At 39.8% G+C, this 26,227-nt stretch overlaps 1 protein-coding gene across 3 annotated transcripts in view; it reads left to right on the forward strand.

The window, feature by feature from the left end:
• The window catches only part of LOC122792986 (diacylglycerol kinase beta-like), a 4,078,579-nt gene that overhangs the window by 1,906,196 nt on the left and 2,146,156 nt on the right, over window positions 1-26,227 (forward strand). For all 3 annotated transcript variants that reach the window (XM_044060599.1, XM_044060600.1, XM_044060601.1), the window contains one exon: window positions 15,588-15,662. In XM_044060599.1, coding sequence (XP_043916534.1) covers window positions 15,588-15,662 — 75 coding nt within the window. The remainder of the gene's footprint in view (window positions 1-15,587; window positions 15,663-26,227) is intronic.

The following is a 26,227-nucleotide window of genomic DNA, read 5'->3' on the forward strand; positions in this document are numbered from 1 at the left end:
ATGTAGGGGTTTATGTTCAGGCTGGTGAGCTTGTCTATAATACCAAAATGGGGAATGGTGTTGAAGGCCTTTGCGAGGTCTAGGTAGGCTGTGTGGACCACCTTCCCCTCATCTATAGCCTTGGTAACTGTCTCAAAGAAGTACACCAGGTTTAGGAGGCATGATCTGCCCTTAACAAAGCCAAACTGGGCAGGGTCCAGTGTTTGGAGGTTCCCAATGTCTTTGTTAATGAGATCCATGATGATGCGCTCCATAGCCTTGCAGACCAAGCTAGTTAGGCTTATAGGGCAATAGTTCCCGGGGTCTATTGTGGCTCCGCCTTTGTGGAGCGGAATAACTGTTGCTGTGCGCCACTCTATGGGCATGTAGCCTATGGAGAGGCTGAGTTTGAACAGTGTGTTTAGTTGAGGGGTTAGTTCATCTTTGAGCTCATGTATGATGTATCCTGGGACACCATCTGGTCCCATTGATGCTGTGTTTTTGGCTTTGGAGAGGGCTGTTTTAACCTGTCTGTGACTTCAGGGGCACTACATTCTTCTGGTATGGTTATGGGCCCTTTTGGGGGTGTGAAGGGGGTGAAGTTTGCACTGAACCTGTCTGCCAGGATGTTGGCAATATTGGTCAGTTCAGTGTATTTTGTGCCATTCTGCACTAACTCCAAGCAGATCTGAGAATTGCTACTTAGATTCTTGACATAGCTAAAGAATGCCTTGTGGTTATCTTTGGAGTCCTTGGCAATTTTTCTTTCGAAGCTAGCCTTAGATGATTTTATGAGGGATCATAGTTTCTTGCTGATACTTATCAGGGATGTCTTATATTCTTGGGATTTTACTCTTTGCTGTACTAGGTTCCTCCTTCTTTTGTATAGTTTGTTAATGGCTGGGATCCACCAGATTGGTTTCCTTTTCTTGGAGGAGTGAGTCTTGGTTTTGCTTGGGATAGCCCGATCCATGCATTCTTGTAGGTGCCCATAGAGGGCATTAGTAAAGGATTTTGCAGCTTGGGCAGCATTATCCTTTAGCATGGGGGCTTTGAAACTTTCCACCTCGGTCTTAAGTAACGTAAAGTTTGCTTTTGAAAAGTTTTTCATGGTGTTTTTTTTGACTGGGGGTGGGAGCATAATGTGAATATCCAGAGTGATTAGTTTATGGCCAGATCTAACCAGTGAGGGGTTGACCTCCAGTGTGGAACACCGGTCGCCCATGTTGGTGATGATCAGGTCCAATATGTTGTCACCTCTGGTGGGAGTGGTGACCAGTTGATCCAGGGCGTTTGAGTTTATAAATTCTAGGAAATGTCGGGCAAGGGAGTTAGTACTGGAGTAGTTCTCCCAGTTAATGTTTGGGTAATTAAAATCACCCAATATCCGGGTGTTTGACAGGATCTTTATGTATCCCAGTATTTCCAGAAATGCAGAATGGGGGTCCTGGGATATGGTGGGTGATCTGTAGCAAGCTACAATTTGAATTGCAGTTTTGCCCATTGTTAGCTGCACGTGGATGATCTCTGAAGCATTGTGCTGTGCCACTAACCTGGAGGTGTGGGTGTCCTTGATGAATATGGATACGCCCCCACCTTTTGCATTTTGGTCAAGGTTTTGTGGCTGAAATGTATGGTCTGAGTTGTAGCCTGGTAGTGCTGGGATGCTCTCTGGAGCCTTAAACCAAATTTCTGTTACTGCACATATATCAATTTTCTCCATACTGAGGATTGCCTTGAGTGCATGCATTTTGAGGTTTAGACTTCTGGCATTGAGCAGCATTACCCTCAGTTTTTTGTTGCTTGTACTGTTTACGGTGGTGGGTTTGTCTTTTGTACCTTGCCTAAAAAAGGCACTATGGGGGTGACAAGAGCCTTGGCCAGTATTTGAAAGCCTAAGGATGAGAGGTGTAAGCTGTCTCTAGTGAAACAGCATGGCATGTCGAGCATGTCATCTCAGGCTGACAGACACTGGATCCCCTTTGAATGACACCAGAAGCTTAGCCAATTGTTGAAATTGATAATTTTTTTCTTTATACCATGGTATCATTCTTGGTGAGGGCTGGATGCTACTCATGGTCAGGGTCATACCCAGCCTGGGCTACATGATCAGAGAGCTCTTCCATGTCTCTTTTCATGTAGTCCAGGGAGGTACAGCTCAGGTCATTCACACCAACATGGACAATGACAGAGTCATATTTGTACTTGTTCTGGAGTGACCTTAGTGTTTGCGTTATGTGGCGGATACTGGCACCCGATAGGCAGCTAACAGTAACCTTCTTCTTGTTCAGCCTAGTGAGTGGGACGTCAGTGTGCCTGACTATAGAGTCACCTATTACTTGTGTGTTGGGTATGTTATTTTGCCTTAAGGGCTGTGATTGAATGGCACACTGGTTTTGTGAAGTATGTGTTTCATGGTTTGTGTTGGGGGGATAGAGGTTGCTTGGGTGTCTGCTTTGGATGTCCCTGTTGCTTTTGCAGATTTTTATTTAGAGCCTCCGAGTATGTTTTCATGTATTTATGTGTGTTTTTTGCCGGTGCTGGTTTCATAGGTCTATGTGAGACTGGTGGTGTGATGCAAGTAGTTCCCTTCTCCTCTTGACTGTCTGGTCCAGTCTTGGGTTGAGAGAGCTTTTGGCTGTATAATTGCATCTCTCACATGTATTAGTGTTTGGTGGTAAGAGGAGAGGGTTCTCTGTGTTCATGAGGCAGTTGTAACACTGCCTTAAAATGCCCAGATTCACCAGTTGGACTAGAGAGTACACCTGAAACTGCCCTTTGGACATGCCTGGATAGGTACAGTGAACTGTTTTACTGATTGGCTGGTAAGGTCGAATAGAGAGCGTTGTCCTTTTCTACAGTATAGGTATAGTGTTAAGGTTTATTAGTGCTTGCTATGAGTTTAGAGCAAGTGCCGGGCTGAGAAATGAATGGTTTGAGTGCTACAGTTGAAAATTTGTCTAGCTCCAAGGGAAAAATTGAAGAGTAGACTTTGTGGAGCCAGGAATAGTTATACCCTAGCTAACCGGCGCTGCCCGGCTCGCAAAACGGAAATGATAGAGATAGAAATGGCCAATAAACTACTAATTTCTAGGCAAAACCATTCCTCCAGGGACAGATAGGCTGCTCAAAGCTCCCCTCTCTCACAGGTGAACAAAGAAACTTCCTTCTATCCAAGTAAGGTATGGGCAAACACAGAAACTTGTAACACAGCCCTGACTTCAGCACTAACCTGAAAACTGGACTATACTAGCTTAGAAAGGTGGGAAAACAATTTTTTTTAAGAAAATAAAGAAGATACAATAAAAAAAACACTTTAAATGCACAGAAATGGCTATCACACTTGAGTGTGTAGCCTTCAACAGTTAAACAGGTAATTTAAACACAAAAGCGATTTTGTTAAAGTGCAGGCAGTAAAATAATTACAATATGTAGCTGAAACAAGCTTTTATATTACATTTATATAGTTATATTATTCATGTGGATTATTAGAGAGAATGCAGTAAAGGAACCATGACTGAATGATGATTTTTAATTTTAAACCTTTACATGAAAATAAATAAGCATTAGTTTGTCATGTGACTGTTATGCCTTCTATTTATTTATGTATAATTCTTACATTTTTGCAATTATGAATCACTTGAGAAAATTACTCTCAGCAGCATGAAAGCGCTAGTGATATTTTGTCTGTTTTGATATGCTGAATTTGGTTTGCATGGATTACGTAATAAAACTGGATTTAATGTAAGCCTTGATGCCCAGCAAGTATTTTGATTTATATATTTTACTTGTGTGTAGCTGGGCTTTATTTCCAGTCTCCTTCTTTTTGATTTCTTCACATGGATCTGGCTGCTGTGGGAAGAAAATTTCTAGAAATATACCAGCTGGTTTGCTGAAGTAAAAGCCAAAGTCCTTTTTGTTCTTCCCTTGAAGAGCTGATGGGTGGATCTTGGTGCTCTAAGAATCTTTCTATAGTAAAAAATGTTTTTTTTCTGTTTTTTTTCTTTTTTGATTTTCTGAATAGCTGAGGTAACAAGGATCTGCTTGAAGGAATGAGATTGCATTTTTTTCCTCTTCATTTGAAGAGCTGAGGGGGTGGGGCACTAAATCAGGGACCAGCACCAGCTGCTGAATAAGACAGGTATTTTTTTTTAATGAACGACCAATAGTTGGACATCAATGCCCCCCTTGCCTTCTTCCTTTCTGTGCCAAATCTTCTTTAATGAGAAATCATTTGCTTCCCTGTACATGTGATTGAAACACCATAATCTGTTCTTCTTAACCTTCTCTGCATCTGGGGCTATTTGGTGTCTACTATGTACCCTTCTACCCATCTCAGGGATGCCCTCTCCTTAACCTAAAGCTTCTTTAGTTGCTCTCCCTTCATTGCCCAGGTTTCTGTGCCTTACAAAACCCCTGGTTGTGCCATTATTTTGTACATCTTACATCTCAACACCTTTGGCATTTGTCTATCACACTCTACTCCTAACACCGTATGTCAGTTGGCTGCCTCACCTCTGATTCGTGCTTAGAACTCCTCATTATGACTTTCCTACTCCACAGTGATACCTCTTAAGCACTTGAAAGTGTTAGCCTGCTTCACTATTTTCACTTCTAGCTCAGTTTTCAGCTTCTTCTGATGTCCTCAATTCGTTACCATGTCTGCCATCTTGTCTGTACTCAATTTCATCGTGTGTGCCTTCAGTTTTGCATTACAGACCCCTATCAATTCTTGATGTTCCACAGTCTACTTGTAGTGCCACATTGTCTCCATAAAGCAGCTTTGTTGATTTTCCCCATTTAATTTGTTTGCCAATATAGTCCATTCCAAGTATGAACATGTGTAGGCTCAGACTGAACCCATATGCACAACCTCCTCTGCCAAAAAAACTAACATAATAGGGAAGTGCTTTGAAAAATGCCTTCCATCTAAACTTGTCCACTATCAAAGGTTTATGCATATTTCACAGTGTGGCTTTATAAATGATTTTCTACTGTAACAAATTTAATTGGGTTCTCTGATTTTGCGAGCATGAGCAATAACCAAGAGCTAACTGTTGTGGTTATGTACCTACCTGGACGTGACTAAGGCATGGGACACACTGTCAGATCATGTCATTTTTTCAACATGGAACTTTCTCATGGTAGACCACTATATAAAAATTTGGATTAACTGCTGTAATTCAAGCTGAGCTCAAAGGGTAGTAAAACAGGCTTATCTAAAGGATATATTTACAGATGTTCCACGGGGGTCTGTTCTGCGTTCTAAATTGTTTAACTTAAGTGTTTTCTACTTTTCTGAGATCTCCATGTGTGACTTGAAAAAATACACAAACAAGTGCAAATAAGGATATGTGTTACATCCAGTAATGATCTAAGGATATGAAATGTTTACCTGGTCAAAAGGCGAAGAAAAAAAAAAGTTTGCAATTCAGTACATCTAAATTGAGATATGTTTTTTTGTAAATATATTATTACATTAACCAGTATATCCTTGGACAAAGTGAATGTGTTTGAGGATCTTGGCCTTATAGCAATATACTTCAAACACAAATTTTAAAGCAGGAAAATGCACTACTTAGCTGTATAACAACTAGGGATCCACACCATCTAATACAGGTCCTTACATCACATAATAAGCAGATTTTAGAGTACAGCTCTCCTTTTTGTGTATATAACTATAGCCAGGTAGCTATACTAGAAGGTATGCTATGCAGACTGACCAAACATATACTATCTCTGTATCACCTGACATACAAGGAAAGGTTACAGCATCTCAGCTTACACAATTTTACTTATAGAATGCTGTTTGATGAGTTGTGCCTGTTTTTTTGGGTGTTTATAAAGGAAATGCTGATAGTTGTGTTGAATTGTCACATTTGGCAAGCTGTAACAGGAATACGTGAATTATCCAATGGAATGTATATAAACTAAATGGAAAAATGAGGGATAGATTTATAACTCATTTATTTCTCTCACTATGAAGAGTAGACTACTTGAAACATTGAAAATGGTAGTAATTTAGAGCTTTTAAAAAAAAGATTTGGCTCAGAGTTTAAATAAACAACTCCACTCCCTGGAAACAATCCTCAGCTGGAGAATGCAAGCATATGTGCAATCAAGGAAACATGGTTCAGAACTATGGAAACCACCCTAGCTATCAAAGGCTACAATGCAGTTCATACATTTCAATCACCCTCAGCTCAGGATGAAACAATGGGAAAAGGTATCTCAGGGTTCATAAAAGACAAGTACACTGCTAGACTGGTCTAGCAACATGTGTCACTTGAGCTACTCCATCCCCAACTAACCATAGGTGCAACCGCCCCCAATTATATCCTTGCTAACTACAGATCAACTAACAAGAGTCTGGAAAAACCACACCTCCTACCTTAACCTACTGGAATCTCTTAATATTCAGCCTAACACCATACTTATAGGTAACTTCAACAACCTTTCTATAAACTGGGAGACTTGTATGATCCATAATCCACTTTCTCAGAGGTTTTAGGACATCTTCAACGCAAACACCCTGGAGCAACTAATTAGCTTCCCAATGTGAGGTAAAAATATCCTAGACCTAGTACTCATGAACATGGGGTATGCTGTTCCCTCCTCTACATTAACTCCTCCCTAGAAAGATCTGACCACTAAATTAACTCCTTTAGTATTAAAACTAACATAGAACACCCATAAAACTCCAAACCTGTTAAGACATTTGCTAAGGCTAATTACCTCAAACTAAGTGACAGCTTATTAAATTTCCAAGCTTCTTCAAACCCAGATGACATTGAGGCCTAGTCTGAGCTGTACACAAAAGCACTGTACAAATACATTCATAGCTGCACATAGAAGACAGTGCCTGCCTGATTCAAACCTATGATTACTGGCAAAAATAAATCACCTTCATGGACCTGTACTATAAAAAGGCTATTCAATGAAAGAAAAAAAAATCTTCTTCAAGGCCAAGAAGAAACAGGCAAGACAGTTAAGAAAGGCACTTGCCAGTCTAAACAAACAAATCAGAGAGCTGGTCAAACCTGCCAAAGCAAACTATGAGCCAAAGAAAGCCTCCCAGGTCATAGGATCATAGGATCACAGGAGGTTAGGGGTCCTTACAAGCCTATCTAAGAGTTTATCACCAAAAAATAAACCTCAGTCAGCACCTGTCACCCTTGTCAATGAGGGACACAGGTGGAACCCCTGGGACAAAATTCTGGTTTCCCATCCACTCATCAAGGTTGTGCTTGAAAAGGGTCAGTGAGGTACTCTGTTTGACATGTATGGAAAGTTTATTCCAGAGATGGGGCAGCCTCTGGGAGACAAACCTATCTCTCTAGCAGGTGTTTTTGATAGCACATATTAGACTTAGGCCTTTTGAGTGGGTAATGTACAAGGACTTAGATTTATGGATGTGGAGCACCTCTAGTAGGACAACATCTGATATTGCCTTGTAGGTGAGACACAGATCACCTCTGAACAATCTGCATGATACCTAGTAGAATGATAGTGATTTGAGCCTGTCCACATAAGACAGGTGTTGGAGGCCATAGATTCTCTTTGAAAGGTATTTTTGTGGCCTTTCCAGTTGGTGCTGGTGTTTGGAGAGGTACATACCAAACAGGGCATTATCCTCAATTATTGGCCTAATGAGGGAGGAGTACAGAGAGGTAATAACCTCCTTTGTTCTGGATGCATTCCTTTCACTTATGAGATGAAACAAGTAAAAGGCTTTTCTGACCACTGCCACTACATGATGGTGAAATGTGAGGTTGTTCTCAACCTGAGTACCCAGGTCTCTCACCACAGGCACAGGTTGTGTGTTTAGGGGTTTGCCATTGATGTGGTAATCAGAAGGGGCTATGTTTTGCTGAATGGTATGATAATACATTTGTTTGCGTTTAACTTAAGACCATGACTTGGCACCAGTCATTTGTTGCTGTGAGACCCTCTTGCAGTATGTTAACATAATTTGGGGAGTCAGTGACAACATCCAACTTGCGATCATCCAAAAACGTGGTCAGCCAAAGGCCTTTTGTCTTTGCCTGGACCTCTGAGAAGTAGATGCCAAACAGTAGGGGTCCCAGGACAGATCCCTGGGGAACACTACTAGTGACAGGTCTGCTGTCAGAGCTGGAGGCACCTATTTTGACCTTGTGGGTACTATCAATGAGCCAGTTGGCCACCCATCTAATGAGATAGGGATTTAAGCCAAGTTGTGTTTGCTTTTCTATGATGCCTGAGTGGGGGGATTGTGTCAAAGGTCTTGGTGAAGTCAAGGTAAGCTGTATGTACTGACTTTCCCTCATCCAGGGTCTTGGTGACAGTCTCAAAGAAGTCAAGCAGGTTCAACAGGCAAGATCTACCTTTGATGAATCCAAACTGGGTGGGATCAAGTGCTTGGAGATTGCCTATGTCATTGTTTATGAGATCCATAATAATACGCTCCACGGCTTTACAGATCAGACTTGTCAAGCTAATGGGGTGATAGTTTCCAGGGTCAGTAGTGGCACCACCTTTGTGTAAGGGGATGACAATGGCAGTTCTCCACTCTGCTGGAATGAAGTCTGTACTTAGACTGTGGTTGAATCGGGTGTTCTATTGTGAAGCTAGTTTTTGCTGGAGGTGGTGTAGAATATAGACTGGGATACTGTCAGGTCCCATGGAAGCTGTGTTCTTTGCCTTAGATAGGGCCTTTAACACTTGATCTATGGAGATGTGAGGTGTGGGACAAGTATCGGGGATGTCGAATGGGCCTTTGGGGGGATAGGGAGGTGAAGTTTGTGATGAACCTATCTGCTAGAAGGTTGGCTAAGTCAGCACGATCAGTGTAAATGGTACCATTAAGTACTAATTTGGAACAAACCTGGGCTTTGTCATGGAGGTTCCTGATGTAACTGAAGTAGGCTAGTTTCAATTCGTAATTGGCTTTGGAGATTTTCACTAGTGATCTAATTTGCTTGTTGAGGCTGAGGAGGGAGATTTTCTGATTTGGAATTGTTCCATTTTACCCTTGGACAACGGTTTCTTCATTTTTTTGTAAAGCCTGTTGATAGAGGATGTCCACCAGACAGGTTTGTGTTTCCTTGAGGAGCAAATTTTAGTTCTGTTGGGTATAGCTGAGTCCATCCAGTTGTATAGGTGCTTATATACTGCATTTGTGTACTGTTCAGCATAGTTGTCTGGATCCCTTGAGTGGGATGGTGGTGTTAAGTTACTGATACCCTCCATTAAGAGGCTGTAGTCAGCTTTTGAGAAGTATTTTAGCCTGGTTATGGCTGGGGGTAGGGGGTTGGGTAGGATAGAAACTTTGAATGAGACAGACCTATGATCTGATCTCAGCAAGGAAGAGCATACTATGGGAGTGGTGCAGCGGTCACCCATGTTGGAGAGAACCAAGTCTAGAGTGTTATCTCCCCTTGTGGGGGATGAGACGAACTGGTCTAGTGCATTAGAATTGATGAAGTCAGGAACCATTGGGTGAGTGCATTAGTGCAGGAATAGTTCACCCAGTCTATGGTGGGGTAGTTGAAGTCACCAAGGATCAGGGTGTTAGGGGTACCTTGATGGAGGCAAGTAGGTCCAGGTAGGAGGAGTGGGTGTCCTGAGTCATGGAGGGGGAGTCTATAGCTGGCTATAACTGGGATGAGTGTCTTGCCAACTATCAGTTTCACGTGGACTAATTCCAGTGTATCATGCTGGCAAACCAGTCTGGAGGTGTGCCTGTCCTTAATGAAGATAGAGACTCCACCACCCTTAGTCTTCCCAACCTCATTTTGAGGTCACAATATCTGGAATGAGATATAGCCTGGTAAGGCAGGGGTGCTCTCTGCAGCCCTGAACCAAGTTTCTGTGACCGCACAGACATTGGCATCTTCCTGTATGAGGAGAGCCTCTAGTGAGTGCATTTTCAGGTTACAGCTCCTAGCATTAAGCAGCATGACCTTCAATTTGCTTTTTGACAGATCTTTTATGTTGTAAGATTTAACTTTGGGACATTGCCTAAAAAAGGTACAGTAGGGGAGGCAAGAGCCTTGGCCAGAATCCGGAAACCCAGGGATGACAGGTGGAGGCCATCTCTGGCAAAGCATCGAGGCCTGTCAGCCATGTCATCCCAGGCAGACAGATACTCTATCCCCTTGGAAAGACACCAGAAACTAAGGCAATTGTTGAAGTCAATTATTTTCTGTTGGTATTGTGATATCATTCTTGGTGAAGGTAAGATGCTGCTTTGGGCTAAGGTTATACTTGCCTTGGAAACATACTATGAGAACTCAGTCATGTCTCTCATCATATAGCCCAGGGAGGTACATCTCAGGTCATTCACACCAACATGGACAATGACAAAGATATACTTGTACCTGCTGTGAAGACACTTAAGTGCATGCATGATGTGGTGGATTCTGCCACCTGACAGATGACTGACTGTGACCTTCTCCTTGTTAAGCCTGGTGAGGGGGACATTGGTGTGTCTCACAATTGAGTCGTCAATGACTAATATGTTTGGTTTATTGTTATGCCTTATGGGCTGCATTGGTTTATTGTTATGCCTTATGGGCTGTGTTTGTGAGAGACTGGTACGTTGTCTGCTGTGTGTGATGTTTTTGTTGTTGAGTGTGAAATGTTTGTGAGTGTGTTTTGGAGGACTCTGTTGTTTAGGAAAGTTTTTATTGAGGACCTCTGCATAGGTGGGTGTGTATTGTGCTTGACTACATGATGTGAGTGGTGCGGTGTTTGTGCTGGCAATCTCCTCTTTGCCAGGAGTACTGACTGTTGTGTGAGAGAGCATGGATTCCAGGATACTGATGTAGATGCATTTATCGCAAGTAGAAGAATTACTTGCTAGGAGAAAAGGGTTGTCAATGAACATGAGGCAGTTGCTACACTGGCTTAGTATGCCCATGTCAACCAGGCTAGCAGAAGAAATTGATGGGAATTGGGCAGACATAGTGTTCTGAATACTTGGCGTTCTTATGGAGAGAGGGTTTTGATAAAGGTTTGTCCACAACAATGCAGACCACAAAAACATTCTTAAATGTAAAATAACTGGCCTGAAGCACAAGTGCTAGAACCAAAAGTAAGATGCTTAGAATAGCAGATAATTTTAATCAGGCTAGTAACAATCAGTAACAAATGCAGCAGAATAAGAGCACTTGAACACTTAAGAGCACACAGCAAAGCAAAATAAGGAAATAAAGTAGGTAGAACACCATTACAGTAAGAGCAGCTGAATAAAGTCTAATTTTTTGGAGAAGGGGGAAACAGAAGATAATTCATGGTTAAGAAACTAAGGGGACTGGCCTTCTCAAATGCTCTGTCTGTACACGGTAGACAGGACTGATGAGATGAGACTGGTAGGAGTGTCCAAAATCAAAGAAACAAAGGGGCAGTCCTTCCCAAATTATCTCACTGTACCCAGTTGAGTGAGCAAATGAGGTGGGGCTGGGAGAAGTCCAAAGACAAATTTACAGCAGGGGCAGGCAATTCCAAGTCACCGAGTTTAAGAATACAACACTTGGGTGGCATGGTGGGAAAAATGAAGTGCAGAGAGAGACCACCAATATTCAATCAATATTCAATGAAACAAATAAATAAATGCAGTACAGTTTTGTTAACTATCACTGAAACAGAACAAGTGCAAAAAATATACTTATATTAGCTTTTATATCCAGATGCATAACCGTAAGGCTTTTTTTGAATTATGTTTGGAACCTCAAGAGGGAAACACTCAGCAGTGTGCCAAGTTAGTCATGAATGACAACATATTATACCCTGCTTGAAACTATAAAAAATCTGCTGTTTGACAACTTCAGTTCAAATATATTCCCCATCACCTCCTACCATACTCAAAAAAATACAAGAAATACAAGCAACCATTTCCCTACTGGCCATTATGAGGGAATGCAGTCCTTACTGTGCTCACCAAAATCAAAAACACAGCCTGCATGGGTCCCAACAACATTCCAGGATGCTTCTTAAATAGTTTAAAACAAAATTTATCAGGGCCACTAGAAACCCTCTTTAACCACAGCCTCCAGACTGGCATTGTCCTAAAGGAATGCAGGACTGCAATTGTCATCCCTCTAAGCAAGGGGGCGCCCGTCAATTGACCCAGAGAAATACAGACCCATAAGTGTGACTAGTCTTATCTGCAAGGCCATGGAGAGAATTATCATGGACCTGATCAATAATGACATAGGAACTCTACAAAAACTGGATAAGACCAAATCTGGCTTTGTCAAAGGGAGATCTTGTCTGCTTAATCCGGTGGACTTCTTCAAGAAAGTCACCAGGGCCATGGATGAGGGTAAAATGGTGCACACCACTTATCTAGACCTGTCCAAAGCATTCGACACAATCCCTCACTCCGGGATCATAGATAAACTTAGTGAGTTAGGCAAAAACCCTTGCATCAACAGATGGATAGCCAACTGGCTCACTAACAAAACAGGACACATGCTGTCTGGGTAGGTGAATCCACTTCCAATAAGAAACCTGTTACTAGCGCTGTCCCACAGGACTCAGTGTTTGGACCCTTCCTGTTTGGAATATACATCTCTGAAGGGAAGGCCAGTGTTGGGGTCCTCTGCCTCACCAAGTTCACTGATGACTGTAAGCTGTGAGCAATCATTGAATCCGCAAATGATGTTGGTAGCCTACAAACAGGTCTAAAAATGACAAATGACTGTTGCCAAATGTCAGACTAAATGCTAAAAAAATGCATAATCATACCCTTCGGTAAATCAGATATCCCCACAAATTATATATTGATAGCAGACCCCTAAAAGTAGACCCAGTGGTAAGGGACCTAGGAACATAGATAGATAGTGACCTAATCTTTGACCACCAGGTTACCATGGTAGTGAGGAAATCCTTCTGTGTGTCTCAACTTATAAATAAAGGCATGGCATCAAGATCAAAGGAAGTCATAGTGCCATTGTACTTGGCCCATCTCAGGCCCATAATTATGTATATTGCTTCCTTCTGCATATAACTAACCAGGCACCTACACTGATTAGAGTGGCCCCAGAGGTTTCTCACTAAAAAATACAAAGTGTAAGACACATATCTTATGCAGGCTGACTAAAGGCACTATCCCTTTACTCCATCTCTTATTGTTTATTGAGAGGGGATGTATGCCTGATCTACAAAGTATTCTCTGATTCAGCCCTGATGAAAATGTTAAATATTCACAAAACAAAAATTATATGAGGGTTATACATTCCATGGAACTGAGCCTTATTTGTGACTCTAACAGAACTTGTTGGAGAGATAGATTCATATCTTAAAGGCTACCTCATCTATGGAATAAACTTCCCATTTTCATAAAACAAAGTCCATCCACTACTCTCTTCAAAAAGAATTTGGATAAATGGATGGGGAACCATACATTTACTCCAACACCCAAAGACCCATTATGCTGATACTACCCCATCCCATATCTGGGGGATTAAGATATAATATTGTCATATCCTGGGTATTATTGGCTAGACTAGTAAAGGCTGTTGTACCATTAGCCTAGTAATCACCTATGAACCTGTGAACATACAGGGTACAAGTAACTCATCTACAATACATTTGTTTGTGTCCCTAGTTAAACTCTAGATTGAGAACTTATGGACTTATGTATGAAAGACTGAAGGTGCTAGTAACAGGTGTTGAAAGGAATGTTGGTTCATCCAAATACTTTGTCACCCAGGAGACAAAGTTTACTTACCTACTTGAGATAACTGCTGCATTTTATCTACAAGTAAATGTGTGAGAAAACATAATTAGTATATAAGAAAAAAATATTTGAGGCTATGTTAGTTTATCAAAATGCACAATCATCAAAAGAGAGGTAATTTATGCTGTCATTTTGAAAATTAACTTACTGAAAAATCAAAACAAAAAACAGTTGTGAATGGAGAACCATTTTGTTTTGTGATCAGTAAACCAAAACTGCTAAATTCAGACATACCCTGGGATTCAGAAATGCCTATCACCAGTGGTACACACTAATGTGGCTGTTTTCCCACTTTCAGTAGCCCTTTCCAATTCATAGACAGCTGTGTTGCAGTATCTCTACACAGCCGATAGAATTAAAGCTATGCGCTTACTCACAGCCTACCACAATGTTAATGAGGCTTTCCTGGGGTGCGGCATATGATAATGAGTCATGTGCTGTCCCCTTCAAAATGCCCATGTTAAGTGATTTACTCAATCAAGTGATTTATAGAACTGTTCAACTGCATAAATCAACCCTGTCAATCATGCTAATTTGCATGGCCAAAAGGCGACATCTGAGTTAAATGTTGGGGATTCAGTGGAAGGTAGTGATGGTGGCTGTGTGCGTATGTATATATGATTGTGGGTGTGAGTGTGTGTGTGTGTGTGTGTGTGTGTGTGTGTGTGTGTGTGTGTGTGTGTGTGTGTGTGTGTGTGTGTGTGTGTGTGTGTGTGTGTGTGTATGGGTGAATGCATCCATGACTGCAGCTGGTGGGGAGAGGGGTGTTTGCTCTATGGTGACAGTCTGTTTGTCTGTCTGTGTGTGCATTTGCTTGAGAGTGTCTGGCTTTGTGTGTTTGCATGAATGTGCATGTGTGTGGGGTGTTTGCCATATCTCTAAACCTCATTAGACTAATGAGCAAAGCCTGTAATATGGGGGGGTCACTATACACCAAGAACTGTTAAATGCTACTTTTAGTTACATTAAAAGTTAATAAAACAAAAATTTGCTTCATCAGAAAGCATTTTCTGAACAATAGGAAATAGGAAACAATAATGTCTGCCATTATTGACTGACTGTAAAGGTCCATATATATAGAAACAGGAGAGTTATAAGAGGCAAGGTCATGGACATTCTGTAACATGAGAGGCAGCTGAGAAGTAAGGGGATGTGTCTTTTTGTATGTGTGTTTAAATATGTGTATGTGGGTGGAGGAATGAATGAGGGAGGTGCGTGTGCTCTCTTGATATATGAGCTACCAGTGGTGATTATAGGTTCACAGGTAGGTTCATAGGTAGGTATTAGGCTATCGGCCCAAGGGCCTAAGTAAGCTTAGCCAAAATGAAAGTGCTTATTAACATTTGAGGTCACAACAGAGCAGTTCAGAGACATGCAAGTTTCCTGATAATGAGGTATTTCTCATTGCGGCAAATGCGTCTCTGAATCTCTGTTTTTCATGATGTTAGAAGACGCTTTTTTCGGAAGCACTTAATGCTTCAGTCTCTGATCCTTCTTAATCCAGACCACTTTTGGTTTGAATAACAATAGAGTTATGTAAAGAGTTTTTCTAAAGTATGGTATGGAGTTGTGACTAAGGACAGGGCCAAGGCTAAGGTTAGCACACATTAGTAAGGATTGGCAAGGGGGGTTGGTATTCCAATTTATTCTTACTTGACTAGATCAGTGTCCTGTACATAGAGTCACTAAAAGCATATATTTTTTTATATCATACATTATATTAAAAACACAGTTGAAAAAAATACATTGTTTATTTTATGAAGAAACAATAAATAGTGTATGCTATTCAGTATGAATAACTATACTGTTATCTATTGATTAAAAAATGCTTATCTTCTGAATTTATCTCTTCAGTACTTTGACTTCTGTTCTCTGTTCACAGGAAGTAGATCGAATTATTAATCAAATGGTCCACGTTGCTGAATACCTGGAATGGGATGCCACGGAGCTCAGACCAGTATGTTACTTTCCAGTCATCAATTTTGTATGGTAATTTTTTAAACACGTTATGAACATGAGGGGCTGTATGTAGGGTAAATATAACTGCACTTTTTTCAGCCTCCTTTGCATGCCGTCCAGCCGACCATGAGCTGCTGTACATCTGCTCCTACTTCTCCATTGTGCCTTTAATATTCCCAGGAATGCCTCCAAGGGCTGGGGCTACACCATTGATGGCTGTTTAATAACAGTACTGTATAAAAGTAAATCTGCTGGTGAGCAACACACCCTAGAATAAAGAACAGCAAAAAGGTTTTGTTTGTTAATGTGTTAAGTGTTTCAGGTTTTAGGAAAAGTATATCCATCCATTCTCAATGAAGTCACAGCATTCTGATTGTTTTCCTCAGCATAAGTTCAGCTGTCTGACAAATACAGAGATGTCCATTTTTTTTCTCAGGTAAGGAATTCCAGGATGCAGAAGCTAGCTTTGAGAACGATTTTTCATGAATAGCATAGATAAATGGAGGCCTAATAAATTGAATGTAACTGTTGTTTGACAGAACGTTTGTGCTAGCTTTCTTCACTAGTTTGTAGCTAAATGTATGACAGAAGGCTTAATGTAGGAGTTTATGCAGCTCTTTTGGTAATGGGGAGGCAGATGCTGTTCTTAAAGGAGGTGCAGTGATGTTCTTTCTTTTGTCCAAAATATATCAACCTTAAAGTCTTGTTTTTCTGCTTTGTGTAACATGGGAGTATTGAGGAAGGATCAGAAAGTGAAAACAGGAAGCACATTCATGGTGTGGAATAAACACATTTAGAATAATGGCCCCCTTACCTCCCTCTGCCAAAAGTTGTAGACAATGTTTAACAAATTTAACACTTTTTGTGACTGTTCTATGTCAGTTTGGAAGTTTAATGTAGGACCAGTAAGAACACCTAAGATATTTTTGCTCATTAATGTTAGGCGGAACTATGCAAATGGGATTAATTGTTAATGGTGGGAGCTATTGTGGTTCATTCTGGTGGTACTAAATAACATGATATCTGTCTTAAGTGTATTGCTTTAAGAATTTTTAGCTACTGGCAAATTCCAAAGTATGTAAAAGTTTTTGTTTTTTTTTTTGCAATGAGTGCTGTAATTTGGCTGTATGTTTGCTCACATCTGTTAGGACTATATTATCTGCATAAAGTAGAATCTGACATTTAGGAAGGTAGGTGGAGAGGTTATTACTGAACAGAACAAAGAATAACAGCACAAGATCTGGCTTTTATCAGACCATTACTAAGAATGTGTTCCAGAATGTGAGAAATATGTCTCTGAAGAGACTATATTTGTTCTTTGTGTGAAGTGACGCTTAAACCAACTGCAGATATTGTCCGAGTATCTGACTTCTTTCAGGTTTTATAACAGTAGTTCATGGCTATCAATATCAAATCTTTCCCTTCAAATAAAGGAAAAATGCCTTAGGAATAGTCCATGTTCCAAATCTGAAATAGTGCTATCTTTGAGAGAATATATTGCAGTGAGTGTGTTATATTTATTTCTAAAGCTGTGCAGTTCATCAGTTTTGTGGAATAAGGTACATGCATTAATTTGCTTTGTTTCTAATAGCTTTGTCAAATAGCAGTTATTTTTGCCTCTTGCCCAGCCAATACACAATTACCTGCAGTGAGCAAATGATAGAAGCCTTACACTTGATTAGTGTAGTCACGCATCTCAATTGTAATATTCCCTCTTATCTAGAAGTTTCAAAGTCTGCACAGTAATAGGTCCAGACATTATTTATATTTATTTTTTCTTCAGGTTTATGTAATACATCCCTGTGCCCTCTTGATCTGCAGTCATTCTAACTTACATTTTAGCAAGCATCTGCTGCAGTTTATGGTTTATGCCTTACACAGTGCACTACAACATCAGATTCAACAAACAGCATAATACACTGAAGCCAGATTGGGATGCGCCTATCATGCCCCCTAACACTTTGTACCCAGGATGGCTACCCCATCCCCCTCCCTAGCTATGACTCTGCACTTCTGTACTGGCCAGTAATCTGCTGAAGATCTCTGCCAGTGGATCTGCATGCACACAAGCTAACTTTTGAACATGCTGGGAGGCCACCCATCTACTGTCTTTACCTTATTCTCTTCTAAGGAACCCAGGTCCCTTTCTACTTCTACCTTCATTGTCCTGGTGTCCACCCGCTGCTTTCCTTACTCTGCCATTCCTCCTTTCAGGCATGGCACCCTCACCTTACTTTTCCTCATATAGACTTATGTGAAGTAGTTTATTCAGTACCTCTGCTTCATTCCTCTTTTCCATGATCTCCGTCTCATTTTTCACTCATACTTGCCTGTTTTAACTCTTCTTTCTACATATTTAAAATGTCTTTCTTCCTCTTCTTGGGACCTACTATGACCTTCTTTTCAAAGTACATTTTTTCTAGACTATGTTGTTGCCTTTCTGTTTTTCTTTTTCAAGTCCACCTTGAGCTGTCTACAGTTTTTCTTCTCTTGTGTACCTTCTTAAATCCTAATTCCTAGCCTAGCTGTAACTTGACTATTTGGCAAATGTTCTATCAGTCTTTGAGGATAGATAAAAAAAGTTCTTCATCTATGCAACTCTACAAACAGCTCTGCTAAACTCTAGCAAGTAGCTATTATTAGCTGCTTGGTACAGTTCAGTAATTCTGAAGAGGAGGAGGATTTTATTTTCTTCATCCTGGGCAAAGACCTATTCAGTATCAGTATAAGAGTTCTTTGTTAACACCTCTGGTAAACTGTAAAAGAGATCTATACTATAGGCTTGTTACTGTTCCTAACACATGCGCATTAACTGACCATTTCACTAACACATGTGCATTAACTGACCATTTCATGTGTAAATGATTGCCAATAGTGCTTGCAGAGACCAATAAACACCTCAGCTGCAATGCTGAAAAACTGCATGTAGGACAGCTGCCTCTTCAATACACTCCTTAAACAACTTTTTCAGTCCCTGATTGGCAGCCCTCAGTACTCAAAACCTGACCCCTTTCCCACAGTTTGTTTGCCTGCTTGATTTGCTTCCAAATTTCTAACTCATATTTGACACGCTGTCTCTCTCTCTCTTCCCCCCTCACCACAATCCACTCAAACCACTGAGTTTGTAAACATTAAAAAAACAACTTCCTGCAGTAGCAAGATCCCTGTTCAATAATGCCTGACTCATCTGGGCATTCTTAGCCCCACTCTATCTTAGTTAGGACCACATCCAAAACTCTGCCCTTCTACTTCAGTTACACATTAGCTAACTGAGCAATTCATGGTCTAAGACCTTAACCAGCTCCTGCAATATCTTTGCCCTGGCATGTTAATTCCTTAGTCTGCTGTTACAGATGAGGATAACACTTGTCCTCATAGCTCACGCTTTTATTCTCCTCAGTAGTCTGACATTCCCTCTCTCTCTTATAGTATACTATTCTCTTTCACTTTCTCTTTTTCTCTCTCTCCATGACAGATCTAGAGGAAAAAATATTTTGCATCAGTCCAACAACACCGAACCGCCTTCCTGTACTTTATTTTTCCAAGCAGTTTCCCTGACTTCTGACTCCTGCTATTCTTTTAGCCCTTCATAGAGCAACTTTACTACTTTTCTGATCTCAGATTTTGAAACAGTCTCTTTGACAGATCATTACTTCTGCTCCATCTCACTTTGTATGTCATTCCTAAACAACCTACATATCACAGCCTAGTTAATAACCCTTTTGTTGACACATTGCTTCCATCCTTCCCTCCTCCACTGGTGCATGTATCTCCCTCATCTTCCTTCCCAGATTCTTTGCACTGCATAATAATACAGCCCAACCATTATTTAAGTAATTTCTTGTTATTCCTTTGCTATGCTGTATGGATGCATTGTCCATCTTACTATTGCCTATACAGCCTGTTTTCTTTTTGCTTCTGTAATACTGTATCATCTGCCATCTTAGCTTGAAAATATGATCACATAGATGTACTTCTCCAAAGCAACTTTCAGTATCATACTCCCTCCTGCGCACATATGGAACCTTTTCCCGACATATCGCTACTCTCTCAGTCAGACTAACCCCAGCATTCTTATCAGTCCCAAGTCCTCCTCCCACATTTTCTGTCACAACTAAATATATGGTGCTTGACACAGTTGACAGTATTTTGAGAATTATTTCCAGTAACCAGCTTTGGCATTAACTGCCGTGTTTTCTGAGAGCTCATTTGTGCCAGCATGTTTCACCATATGTCCACTCCATTGTACTCCATGTTGATCACTTTTTCCATGGGTTACAAAGGTCTGAGCCTTAACTCTGTGTCACCAAGACTAATTGCAATTGCACTGCAACTTTGTATTTCTTATCTTCTTTGACAAGACCCTTATTGTGCTCAACAGATGAGTCTTCAGTCAGTAAAATCCTTTTCTTTTACTCCCACATTGCCTTTTCTTTACTACATTATTTCTTGATGCATGTCACTTCCCTTTATTCCTGCAACCTTCCATCTCAGGTTGCTGGTTGTGTCCTTACTTTTGTTGCTCTTTAGACTTTTCCTCATATTGACTTCTTAGAAATGCAAACCTCTGCTGTTCATTCCTTCCTTCTTCTCCTTCCCTATTTTCCCCAGTGTCCCCTCCTCCACTGACTGCTCTTACCGCTTCTCAGCTTCCTATGGAGTATCCCTCACCTGCCCTGCTCTACTCTATTACTGGACACCACTTTCTTCTCTGTCCCTCTCTTCTGGCTAAACACCACTGCCTGCTCACTTCCATTCCTTTCATTTGGTGTTGCCTCCAGTATAGCCATCTCTGACTCTGCCCCCTCTTCATCATCCATCATCACTGTTCCACCATCATGATTTATTTCTACTTGTCTTTTTACTGGCTGCTACAGTTACCCATTCCCTTTTCCCTGTTTGCTACCTCAGTTGCCTGTACTCTTTTGAAAATATCCTTTTTCTTGGCCACCTGTTAAAGCCTTCTCTTAAATATCATTCTAAGCATTCCTATCTGATGTTTCACCTTACTAAACTCTTATTTTTCTGCGTGCCTCATATTCCCTGCCACCCAAGAGGCAAACATCTACACCTCACCTATCTTACCTCTCTCTCTCTCTATCTCTCTTTTAACCTGCATCCCTCTTCATCGTGTCCCATTTTTAAATCTCCTCTTTTCAATAATGTGTTAGTGTAGTCTGGCCTTTCACTAACCAGCTTTAACAAATACCACTCAAGATAATGGGTGCTTAAGTATGATACAGCCAGTTATCACTTATCATGTTTAATAATGCTTGATTTAAAAAGTTCTTCTCAAAATCTACAGATCTTTAAGCAGAGAAGCAATTAATAAATGTCTACTTTATGAGTTAACAGACAGAATACAGTTGAGTTTTGTTTTAAACATCTACTTCTGAAATTAAAAACTAAAAGGAAACTGAAATGAATAATTGTGACATATTTCAGTCTTCCATCAGCCAACTAATTCTGTATCCATCCAGGCTTATGAGTCACACCTACCTCCTACAGGGACTCTATGAACAAGGCTCACTATCCATGGAATTTATCAGGTGATTAAGGCGTAGAAGTAGATATCCAGGTCTTTCTCCTGTATCACATGCACTTACACCAGGCTGATAAAAAGCAAGACTGAGAAATACAGCCTCCTTGCAGAATGAAACTATATTACTTTATGGCTGTTTACAAGATCCATAATTCTGTCCATTAGTGGATTATAGTAGGGTCAGTTCAGGCAGCTGGCTGTGGCCTGTGCCTTCAATCTAATTTTCCAATTTTAAATAATTTTGTTTTATTCATCGCTGCTAAGTCATTTTAGTTAGCTTATGTGCTGGATGTGACAGTCTCTAACTTTATAAGCTGCTTTTTTAGACAAACCATTTAAATGCCAGCATGTCTGCTAGGTATCTTTATAGTCTAGAGTGGCTGAAACTACATGCCCATGACACTCTGATGCACAGAAAATAAAATATGTGCCAGAGGTATTGAGAAGCAGCGGCTAGAAATTATCTTTACCCAGGCTGCAGCCTGCAGGCAAGTGTAAACTGTCCCTGAATTCAGACAATATCTAGTTACCATTTCTTTATAAAAATGTTGGGAGGGTGGCCTAATGGTTAAGGTGCTTGTTTTGCAAGTACAAGGTGCAGGGTTTGAGTCTCACACAGGATAATTGGCTAGGCTTAAAATGCCTCACAAGGGCAGTAAGCTTAGTACTAATCTATGAACCAAAAATGATGGCTTTGTGACATACAATTGAAGACTGCATTCACTACTGTGTACATGTATTTGACAGGTAAGCATTTACTTCTCACCTGCATGAAGACCTTGCCTCATTTTTGCTTCTTGAAAAGTCAGTGTGTTCAACATTGTTACATATTGAAAGAATCTATACTACAACAGACATGGCTAATACTTTTTAACTACTATTAATGGTAAACCTCTCAACTGTTCCTGATTTTGCATCATATTTTATTTTTGCTTCATCTACTTAAAATGTATGCTTTTTCTGGTAAATCACTAAAGATTGCAGTCCATTAGTAATGCCAACCATTAGAGCTTTGTATTTCTTGTTGCTCAGAAAATGTATGTTGCTGCAGCATATGTTCTGTTAACTTTTTTTTTATTGAGTAATATTTACAAATTGTCATGATTTTAGCCCTTTGTCCCTTCCCTTATTATTTTTGCATCTGTCCATAATTCTTGGGCAAATTTGTTGAGAGATATGATGGTAAATAATACTGAACAACATTACTTCATTAAAAGAAAGTTTTGTAAGTATAATCTAATCTACTTGAATCATGCTGTGAACTTGCTAGTTTAAGTTTTTAGTAAGTGTTCCATGTTTTGCTGACATCTTTCACATCATGAGGGACAGTTTTCCCCATATTGCAGAAGGAAGGAATAGAGCTCTTAATAAGAGGATAACCGAAAATCATGTCCATCCCTTTTTTAAATGCTGTGGGGAATATACAATGAAATGCATGCTAATGCAAAACCTATAATACTAGCAACTTTCTAAGTATGTTAAAATCAATAATTAAAACGTTCATATTTTGGGGCCTTTGTCCTTCATCACTTTTTGACTTTGTCCTTAATTTTTGCACCAAGAGGTGAAGTATTCTTTTCTATTTTTTTAAATCACAGTCAGATGAGGTTTACACATTAAAACTAAGTGGCTTTAATTGCTGACTTGAGAAAGTCAGGGCTGTTTGTGGTTGAAACTGTTTCTTCAGTTAACGGTTTGGTTTTGCATGACTAGTGTAGAGGGGCATTTGTGTGAAAAACATTGGAATACTTATGACTATCAATTTGCATGAAGCAAAGTTGAAATTACACAGCTCTCAACTGCTTGATTTTGGGAGATATGTTCTTTTTAAACTAAATCACATAATTTAAAAAGAGAAACTAAATCCATCCACAAATGGATATGCTCACCATACATAAGAGCAAAACTATGTATTACATTATATCTTAAATAGATACACAGTCCAGAGATGGTTTTGTTTTCAATTAAATGTTAAGAAATCTTATCTAGAATGTAATGTCCAGTATATGAGTTAATTAAATTAATGGTTTTGGCCTACTGTTTTTTTGTTTTTAATTATGAGCTATAAAGATATGAAATGCAATTGTGGGCAAAGAAATATGTACATGAGAAAGATACAATGAAATGCCCGTTAAAGAATGCCACATTATGAACAATCTATGCCTATCTTTTGGGTCTATGTCATTTAATCGACAGTTCAGAATTTTGAATAGCAGAAGTTCGAATCGAATAGGGAAGTTCGAAAATTGAAAATGTTGAAGCCATGGAAATACAAATTCTTTCCCAGGGAAAGAATTTGGTTGGCTGTTTCTGCGGCTTCGACATTTTCTCCACTGTAGTGCGAAAGTTATGGAATGGGTTAAGGTAAGTGTGCGAGTGTGACAGACGGAGTTTGGGTGCAGTTAAGGTATGTGTGCAATAGTGACGGACTTTAGGGTTAGTGTGCAGGTAAGGTAAGCGTGCGATAGTGACGGACTTTAGGGTTAGGGTGCAGGTAAGGTAAGTGTGCGATAGTGACGGACTTTAGGGTTAGGATGCGGGTAAGGTAAGTGTGTGATAGTGACGGACTTTAGGGTTAGGGTGCGGGTAAGGTAAGTGTGCAATAGTGATGGACCATAGGGTTAGGGTGCGGGTTAAGGTTAGTGCATAGGTAGTTGTGTATGTAAGGTTTAGTGTAGATTTATTATGTTTTTTTTTGTGTGCTTGTGTTGTGTGTGTGTTTTTTGGAACAGCAAATTTTTTCCCTGGGAAAAAAATCGCTGTTCTGAGGTTTCGATGTTGTCACATTTCAAACTTCCAACTTCGAACATATGGTGTTCGAAATTTTGGAAGTTCGATTATGTGACATAGAGCCCTATTTTTTAAATAAGATAGAAGTAAATTTCATCCATTCCTCCCCCCAATGCATGCAATATAAAAACCAAACCTTAATATAAACCTTTTCTGGGGTTGGGAGACAAAAATGGTAGATATATCTGAGTATATTAGGGAAGGTATATATTACTTTATTGTATATTAGGGAAGGTATATACTACTTTATTGTATATTAGGGAAGGTATATGCTACTTTATTGTATATTAGGGAAGGTATATACTACTTTATTGTATATTAGGGAAGGTATAGGCTACTTTATTGTATATTAGGGAAGGTATATACTACTTTATTGTATATTAGGGAAGGTATATACTACTTTATTGTATATTAGGGAAGGTATATACTACTTTATTGTATATTAGGGAAGGTATATGCTACTTTATTGTATATTAGGGAAGGTATATACTACTTTGTTGTATATTAGGGAAGGTATATACTACTTTATTGTATATTAGGAAGGTATATACTACTTTATTGTATATTAGGAAGGTATATGCTACTTTATTGTATATTAGGGAAGGTATATACTACTTTGTTGTATATTAGGGAAGGTATATACTACTTTATTGTATATTAGGGAAGGTATATACTACTTTATTGTATATTAGGGAAGGTATATACTACTTTATTGTATATTAGGAAGGTATATACTACTTTATTGTTCTTTGTGCTGATGACAACTGTAGCTTGGAAAATGACAAAAGCAATGTGTTTCTACTTTTTGTTGGGCTGGTGCCTGATGGGATATGGCAAGACAATCAAAAGACTAGAAGAAGTGGAGAGTACACACTCTTGTATCTTCCTAGTGCTTCAGGGGAGAGTACACACTCTTGTATCTTCCTAGTGCTTCAGGGGAGAGTACACACTCTTGTATCTTCCTAGTGCTTCAGGGGAGAGTACACACTCTTGTATCTTCCTAGTGCTTCAGAGGAGAGTACACACTCTTGTATCTTCCTAGTGCTTCAGGGGAGAGTACACACTCTTGTATCTTCCTAGTGCTTCAGGGGAGAGTACACACTCTTGTATCTTCCTAGTGCTTCAGGGGAGATTACACACTCTTGTGTCTTCCTAGTGCTTCAGGGGAGAGTACACACTCTTGTATCTTCCTAGTGCTTCAGGGGAGAGTACACACTCTTGTATCTTCCTAGTGCTTCAGGGGAGAGTACACACTCTTGTATCTTCCTAGTGCTTCAGGGAGAGTACACACTCTTGTATCTTCCTAGTGCTTCAGGGGAGAGTACACACTCTTGTATCTTCCTAGTGCTTCAGGGTATGACTGTAAGAAGGTCTCTCTTTGCTTGGATTTAATAGCATTTTTTTATAAAGCATCTGACATATGGCTGTTGCATAGAACCAGTGGTAACAATTAATAATTTGGTACTTGCGTATTATTATGTTTACCTGAAATGGGTTGTATAACGTCTTAATTAGTATTCTGTCACATTGTTTATGACACTGAAAGAGGAGTAATGGCAAAATTGGTCTTCATGGCTTGTGTTCTTCCCTGACCTAAGTTAATGAAAAATGCAGTAAAGATGCCTGCTGCTTCTGAGTCCTGTGTAGAAGGACCTGTTTATTTCTTACATATTTGTAAATGTTTACTATATACCTAGGAATATAAACTTTGTACATCAAACGAAGTATGCAGAGACATGAATAAATAAAAGTAATATAACACCTGAAAACTGCTGTTTATTAAATGAACACTGTAAGCAATGTCGACTACATTGAGTAGAAGGTGAAGGAGAAATGTCGCAAATTAAAATATCACAGTATAGAAAAACGATTGTGAAATACTAAATGTCACTGTTGAGTAATAAGAAGCCAGACTACATGCATTACACATCCCTTACTAGGAAGACTGCAACACATGGTAAACAGTTGGCAAACCAACACTTTGTAATACGTTAGGAGCAACGCATGACTTGGAATTCTATACATCTTACAGCGTCCAGTGAAAGGCTTTAATAGCATTCTCATTGCAATGCTAAAAAACTGTGAGGTATAAAACACACGATCAAAGCAATATTCACATTTACATGAGTAAACATGATCTGAAGTTGCCATATATAAAGAAATGTTAACAAAGAGGAGATTGGATAACAAAGAGTCTGAGGCACCACGCCAGTGTATTTCATGTCACACTG

This window comes from Protopterus annectens, chromosome 2.part0 (genome assembly GCF_019279795.1).
Source record: "Protopterus annectens isolate FY-2018-M chromosome 2.part0, PAN1.0, whole genome shotgun sequence".
Lineage (NCBI taxonomy): Eukaryota > Metazoa > Chordata > Ceratodontiformes > Protopteridae > Protopterus > Protopterus annectens.